We start from the raw sequence: 8,251 nt of genomic DNA on the forward strand, positions 1-8,251 counted from the left end.
AGAGAGAGACAGACTTCGAGACAGATCAGTAGGTGGCGCTACCACTATCACTGCATACACACTAATAGATCTGTTCAGGTCGGGACTCTGATGAAGTGTGAGTAATTTGGGACCGATTGCTCACACTTCATTTTCACACTGATCAGTAGGTGGTGCTGTAACGATGAGTCAATATTGAAGTTTGAGGGTAATTGGACATCATATAAGCAAAAATATATTTATTGCTTCAGTTGGTTTTGAACTCACGACCAGAGGATCACTGAGTCAGCGTCTCAGTCTATTGAGCCAATAACATTGTTGTTCAAATCTTTCGAGTTGTTTATTTAAAGAGTTCAAAAGTCCCTCTCTGAAAGAAAATTTAAAAAAACGTTAACTTGAAAATTTTAAAAAGAGGTCGACTTGAACTCACCAACTCTGACTCACTGTCCGAGTGATCTACCCACTTCACTTAAAACAGTGTTAATCAGCGCCAGTGAAGTAGTTAATATATTCCACTGTCCCCCTCTGGCGCCCCTCCTCATCTTATGTATCTCACTAATGACTGCAACTGTGTGAGAGAAAGAGAGATCGGAGCTTGGGAGCATTAACATTAGACCAAATGGGGAAGAGACAGTGCTACACTCGAGTGCAGTCCTCAAACAACTGCTTCTTACTCAAGAACTATAAGTCCTAAAGGTAAAATGAAAACACCGTGAAAAATGGGACCTGTAAAGTTTCAGTGATTTTTTCCTCCAAAATTAACATTAGACCGAATAGAGAGGTTTGTGAAAATAATTTCTCAATAAATTGTAACAGCCAGAAAAATTGCTCTGAGAGATTTCAGAGTAACATGTCTGCGAAGGAAACCATTTATCCTACTTTTTGATCTAAAAATCATGTCTGACCTCCCATTCGTTGTATTCTGATGTTTTATCGCAATCTTTGAACGAACCGTTTAACGACATTTTTAGAAGAGACATAGCACGCCTTTCGCCGTAATTCCGTAGGTTATTTTGTATGTCTTGTGCATGTATGACAACATTTGCGAGAGGAGAAGCATGCCGAAAATTTACGGAAGAAGAATATACACCACAGAATAATAATATGTAATGCATTGCTTAGTGGTGCCCTCACAGTTTCCATGTAGATAATTCTTCTATTATTCACTTCATGAAAAAACTCTTAGCCCAAGTGACAACTGATCAAAAGTTGAAGAAATTCCCTCAAGCAGTCTTCAGATTTCACATTCACACATGACCTTTGACCCCCCCAGGCGCCAAAATCGAATCAGTTCATCCTTGAGACCAAGTGAATATTAGTACCACATTTTAAGAAATTCCCTTAAGCCATCCTTAAGATATCCCTCTCATGGGAATGGGAGGAACGAAAAGAGTAAACAGAGAGGATGAGACACCAGTCAAGACATTTGGGGAGTATGTGTGTGTGTGTGTTGTGTGTGAGTGCATGCGTGTGTGTTGTGTTTGTGTGTGTCATAGAGTGTGTTTGTCTGCAACATGTGAACCAGATGGCTTTCGGTTTAATCACAGCTCATCGCAAACTAGCAGCTGAAGCATTCACACAGTGTGCCCTCGAAACTGTCTGGCACTGCTGTCATGCAACTGTCTCACTCGACCCTTCACCAATCCACCAATCCAATAAAGCTGTACCATCCATTCATATCCAGCCAAACTGATAGATCCAGCTTGGTGGCAGCTGGTGGTGGAGCTTAGTCTTCTACTCATTTACATCTTTGGTTAATTCGATGGTGTGAATATTCAACCTCATATTTCAGATAGATCGACCAACAGTGCCGCGTCAATTTGTTAAACCAGTAATTTTCAAAAGCATTTATTATCAAGCAGCAGTGTTCCCAAGCACACTGTGAACTGGATGACAGTGACAGGTGATGTCACTGCCATCCAGTTGTGGAATGAATAAAACAGTCACTATGAGCTGGTCCACCAAAGCTCAGCAAGAGTTTACAAAAATAAAAAAATAAATGAGTTATTATTACGGATGACAGTGATTACATGTTCCTGCCCAGACAGGGCTTCTTCATTGTTGCAATTATGAGCAGGCTATTTGGTTAAAATCAGATTTTTCGAATGGCCCTTAAAAGCCATTCAAGCTTGATACTATGAAGTAAGCTGGGCAATTATGCTAAAATGTATTGAAACTAGGGTTGCAAAGGGGCGGAAGGTTTCCGGAAACTTTCCATGGAAAGTTCAGCTCGTGAATTTTGGGAATTTTGAAAAAAAACGCTGAGCAATAAAAACATCATTCAAAACTCTCTTTTAAAGATGTATTGAATGAGGCATTCTTCCATCACATGCACAGATAATTCCCAGCATCCTTCACTCTACAGCAGGGCTATTGAGGCCTGCTGTAGTGTGCAGGACAAGTCAGGTAAGTTTCCATGATATTACTGGGGAAAACATATTAGCATGCTGATTGAGGATTGTTCATCTGTTCATCTAGCCTATTTCCATTAATTTATCCATCAATTGTAAAATATGTTTACAGACGATTTCAATTGCTTGGCTAACTATTTATATCTCTGGCATTGGATTAGCGTTTTTTTACAAACTTTTTTCTCATCTTATTCTACAGAACAATGCCACATGCACTAACTCATGTGTGGAGGCATTTCACCCCATCCAATGTAGAAGGAAAGGCTGTGTACATTTGCAAAAATACTGTGCAAAGACTTATGTTTAGAATGACACAACGCTGCAGAAGCATATAGTCAAGTGCCCAAAGTTTCCTCAGGGCTCAAATCAGCCTATGACAAAACAAAATGTTTATATTTATGTCTGTTTATGACAAGGTAAATACAGTTAGTATAAATTACCCACAACATTTCCAGTTTATTCCTGTTAATTCCCGTATATTCCCGTTTATTCCCGTTAATTCCCATGGAAAGTTTCCAACTTTGAATATTCCCGGAATTTTGCAACCCTAATTGAAACCAACATTTATAACATCTAACCGACCGCATTTTGCATCATGTCAGTTAATTTGGTTAAAACTCCCCAATCCGTGCTTTCCCAAACTGTCGGGTTTCCCCTAAGTTTCAGGCTTTATAACCCTGCTGCATGTCCTCCCTCCCCCTGACATGCACTCACATTACACTAATAACAATAAACACCAACATTAATCAGAAGTTATGAGGGCACGTCGGCTAGAGGACATGAAGTCTACTTTGTGTTTGCTTGATTTGCTCTAAAGTTAAGGAGACACAATCAAATACATTGAAAAAAGGTCCAACATTTTGCACGCACACAATTACCCAGCTTCACCTCTCCCCACTCTTATTATTAGGGCCCGAGCACTGACATCAAAAGGTCAGGTGAGACCCTATTGAAATCGTAAGGATTATTATTCAGGCAAATGAATTGGCTTTTTGAGGGCTTTACCGTGCTCAACTTCTTACCAAAATTTGCAGAAAGTTAGAAAGTGGTGAAAATTTACGTATTCTGAAGGAATTTTCAATGGGCGTCGCAAAATGGCTCAACGGTGCCCCCCGAGACCCCTGGAACGTGTTCACATTGACCAGTCTTCACAAAAATCGATATACGGGTGTATCATGACTAGACAAACAAAAAAGTATGTAGGTGCAATTGGAAAAACACAACAGGAAGCCTGCTATTTTGCATTTAGTGGCCTTTTTGGCCATATTCCACATTTTTACTTTGATGTACTTATTATTATTCATTATTATTATTACACTGGACTGTAAGACATAAGAGAGAGAACACAGTTTACCTTCAAAGATGCTAATGGATGCTCTGGACCAAGTAAGCTCCAGTGAAAGGCAGCCAAGTCTTCATCAGGCAGTATGTGGTTTCCTGTAAAACACCATCAAGCACACCTTTTAGTCGGCCTCTTCTGAACCATCATCAGCCCAATCTGTGAGCGGCGGAGTCGTGCTGACCTAGGAGTGACGCGAAAATGACAAAATGACTCGAGTTGAGCTCGAGCTGCCGCGCCACTTCGTGCATCAGGTACTGGCTGGTCGTGAGGCTCTTTCCGTTGCGGCTCAGCTTGAGAGCGTGGGCGCTGAAGTAGTGTGGCACGTTGCACAGGGCGTAATCCGAGTCGTGGGCCACCAGGCCGTGGAAGCCGTTCTCCTTGCATAAGGTTATCACTTCCAGGTGGTGGTCGTCCATGGTCTGGACAACCTGAGGAGGGGCGGAGATAAGGATTAGGCCTGAGCTGGGACAACCTCAAAAGAAACCTCTCACAGACATGATGAGTCAGGCACTCGACTGAAGGAAGACAGAGCAACGTAGAGCAGGTGCAGGATTAAAGGAGCAGCTCGAAGTGTGTTACACTCTACACAGCTGAAAGCTACACAAACAAATGAGAGGCCACATATTTAAAATGTTATCAAGAGTCTGTGATAACTGATCTAAAAATAGAATCATCATATGAATGCTGAGAGCAGGAAGTAGAAGTCACCACTCACAGCGTCATCACGAGAGTCTGATCGATTTGTTGACTGGCTGATAGTAAGTGCATTTATGTTCAGATTTTACCTCAAACTATTTTTTTTCTTTTTGCTAATGCAGCTTCAATATATATCAAGTTGTATTTCCCTTTCTATTTATTGGTTGCTTAAAAATACTTTTATGGTTAAACTGCAAAAATATCAAATAAGTTTCATTGTTATATGGGTTTGATAATGATAATCATTGAAATTCATTTTTTTAAATAAAATCTCAGTCAATATGTTGGTATTAGAATTTTTTAACTCTAACAATATCAGTATCGGCATCAGCCCCACTCAAAAAAATCCATACCTGTCAGGATCTGATCAGGATCTGATCAGGATCAGTGCTAGGGATGCACCCAATTAACTTTATCTGTCCTGACTAGGGTTTCAAAATTCCAGGAATATTCAAAGTTGGAAACTTTCCATGGGAATTAACGGGAATTAACGGGAATAAACGGTAATATACGGGAATATATGGGAATTAACGGGAATAAACTGGAAATGTTGTGGATAATTTATACTAACTGTATTTACCTTGTCATATACAGACATAAATATAAACATTTAGTTTTGTCATAGGCTGATTTGAGCCCTGGGGAAACTTTGGGTACTTGACTATATGCTTCTGCATTGTTGTGTCATTCTTAACATAGGTCTTTGCACAGTATTTGCAAATGTACACAGCCTTTCCTTCTACATTGGATGGGGTGAAATGTCTCCACACATGAGATAGTGCACGTGGCACTGTTCTGTAGAATAAGATGAGAAAAAAGTATGTAAAAAACACTAATGCAATGCCAGAGATATAAATAGTTAGCCAAACAATTGGAATCGTCTGTAAACATATTTTACAATTGATGGATAAATTAATGGAAATAGGCTAGATGAACAGATGAACAATCCTCAATCAGCATGCTAATATGTTTTCCCCAGTAATATCATCGAAACTTATCTGACTAGTCCTGCATACTACAGCAGGCCTCAATAGCCCTGCTAAACTTCCCATGGAAAGTTTCCGGAAAGTTTCCGGAAATTTACCGTAAACTTTCCGCCCCTTTGCAACCGTAGTCCTGACACAACAACTCTGACAATCCAAAGAGTCATTATTCAAACTCCATTCTCCTTCACTGTGTAACATGACAGGTGAACAGCCGGACACGAGCTAATGCATTCAACTGGCTGCAGAAAAAAGGTTTAGATCAAATTTGACACACTAACTGTATTTAACGTGGATCAGTATCCATTTGTGGACACGACAGCTGCCCAAGAGCCAACCCTCTTAGTGGTGAGTCCAGCACAGCCTTAATTTATACATGCAAAGTGCAAGAATAAAGAAATGTACGAACTATAACGCTGTAAATCATTTCATATATGATAACGACTCGGCTGCAAGTTACAGAAAGAACAATGTGCAATATGGGATGAATTGTCAATCACTAAAATATTAGTACATTTCTGCTCAGGAAATATTTAAGGCTACAGCTAGCAAATACTGTGATTACATAGTCGGTTTTCTTCCATACTTGTTTTGGGCTTTAAATGATGAGAAAATGACAGTTATGATTTCTCAGAGCTATGTGTAATCATGTAATACATGATTAACAATTATCCACATGTTTTCAATCAAGACCCCTCTAGTAATAATGTGTGTGTGTCAGTTTCTGTCTGTGGCCTCTAGGACCCGCAGGTGAGTCAGTTGTCTTTGCACAACTGGATTAGACCAACTCAATATGTGGCCTTTAATCAAATGAATGTAACGATCAGAAACTGTTGTAGTGTTCGTCCCATGCATCCTCACATACGTCAGGTCACCAGATCAGAATGACTGATAATGACTCTGCTGCAAGTTACAGAAAGAACAATGTGCAATATGGGATGAATTGTCAATCACTAAAATATAAGTACATTTCTGCTCAGGTAATACTGAAGGCTACAGCTAGCAAATACTGTCATTACAGTGGATGTTTTCTTCCAAACTTGTTTTGGGCTTTAAATGATGACTAAATGACAGTTATGATTTCTCAGAGCTATGTGTGTCTTCATTTGTCGTCAACATCATATGAGACAGACTATCTATCTATCCATATATCCATCCATATCTCCATCTCCATCTATCCACCCATATATCCATCTACCTATCTATCATCCATCCATCCATCCAGCTATCTATCTATCCATCTATATAGCAATCTATCTATCTATGTATCCATCTATCTAGCAAACTATCTATCTATCCATCCATATCTCCATCCTTCCATATCTCCATCTATCCATGTATCTAGGAATATATTTATCCATCTATCCACCCATATATCAATCTACCTATCTATCATCCATCCAGCTATCTATCTATCCATCTATATAGCAATCTATCTATCCATGTATCCATCTATCTAGCACACTATCTATCTATCCATCTATCTATCATCCATCCATCCATCTATAGACTATATTCACATTGTTTATGAAGTGTTTATAAGAAATTATATACTACATAAATTAATTGAATTAAGTGGAGACATTTTAAAGAATTAGGTCATTTGACTCAGGTCACATGATCAGAATGAATGTGAGAGCAGGTCATTCTGACACCACTGCCAACCCAGCTTCTGCTCCCAGTGTGGAAGCAGACTGATGCCATGGGTGGTGAAGTTGGCAGTGGTGTCATGGTGGGCTAGGCTAGCAGGCTAACCCCACAGCCTGCTAACGCTGGCAGTGCCCCCCCAGCTCAACAGGCAGGCAGCAGCAGGGCCGATGCATCCAACTCACTCCGACGCGGAACCTGAGCAGCGCCAGTCGGATGCAGTGGGCCATGCACACCGGAGGGAGGAACCAGACTTTGGGCGGAGGGGTGCCCTTGTTCTGGACGTGGCTGACGATCTGCTGGGCGGTCTGCCTCTCGTTCACCTGCCGCTTGACCCACTCGTGGAGGCGGCCTTTCTCCAGGGCGCCATTGAAGCACACCAGGAGCTCAATGTTGCCGCTGGAGCAGGCCTTGGAGAGGGCGGCCAGGTAGCCCAGCATGTGGTTCCACTGGCCCCCGCTCACCCAGTCGGTGTAGAAGCCCCCGTAGAGCCGGTGGAGGCAGTTCTCGGCGTCCACCAGCAGTCGCAGCGGGCTCTGGGGGGCTCTCTGCCGGCCACCTCCGACCATACTCCCCCGGGCCAGCTTCTGGAGCTCCACCGGCACCACGGCGCTGGGGCAGTGCTTTTCTATGTACTCGAGGAAGCCCTGGACACCCATGATGAGCTGAGCTTGGAGTGGAAACTTAAAACTGTGAAAAAATGAACTAGCAGGAAGAAGAAGCCGGTGCAGGCTGCGGTGCCTGGGCCGGTGACAGGCGCTGACAGGCGGCGGGCTGCTGCTGAGGGAACCGCAGGAGGAGGAGAAGGGGGTGGGGGTCCCAAATCAAAAGAACCGAGGCTGTTATTTGAGCATCGTCAGTCTGTGGTGGGTGGTCGTTGGGTGGTCATGGCTGCGAGCCGCCATGTGTCCTCTCTCACGGAGCCATGAGGGTGTGAGAGAGTCTGACCGGAGCGAGAGGGGCGGGGCCGGCGGCAGCACGGTGACGCGGTGACGCACAGGCACGCACAGAGACACGCCAAGGGAAGCGAGAGGGTGCCTCACTCTTCACTTCCGCGTTTGATACATTTCATCCAGTTAAAACGACGAGATTGAGAGAAAATTTTGTTTACACACATGTATCCATACCTCCATATATACATCCATCTTTTCAGCTATTTATCCATCCATCTATCCATCTATCTATCCATCCAC

At 42.4% G+C, this 8,251-nt stretch overlaps 1 protein-coding gene across 2 annotated transcripts in view; it reads right to left on the reverse strand.

Annotated features, from left to right (window-relative positions):
• Positions 1 to 7,977, reverse strand: part of LOC133000588 (constitutive coactivator of PPAR-gamma-like protein 1) — a 40,503-nt gene extending 32,526 nt beyond the window's left edge. For both annotated transcript variants that reach the window (XM_061070536.1, XM_061070535.1), the window contains exons 1-3: positions 7,244 to 7,977; positions 3,914 to 4,160; positions 3,745 to 3,827 (exon numbers count right to left, since the gene is read on the reverse strand). In XM_061070536.1, coding sequence (XP_060926519.1) covers positions 3,745 to 3,827; positions 3,914 to 4,160; positions 7,244 to 7,717 — 804 coding nt within the window. In that variant the 5' untranslated portion in view covers positions 7,718 to 7,977. The remainder of the gene's footprint in view (positions 1 to 3,744; positions 3,828 to 3,913; positions 4,161 to 7,243) is intronic.
• Positions 7,978 to 8,251: the final 274 nt, after the last annotated feature.

This window comes from Limanda limanda, chromosome 4 (assembly GCF_963576545.1).
Source record: "Limanda limanda chromosome 4, fLimLim1.1, whole genome shotgun sequence".
Classification (NCBI taxonomy): Eukaryota; Metazoa; Chordata; class Actinopteri; order Pleuronectiformes; family Pleuronectidae; genus Limanda; species Limanda limanda.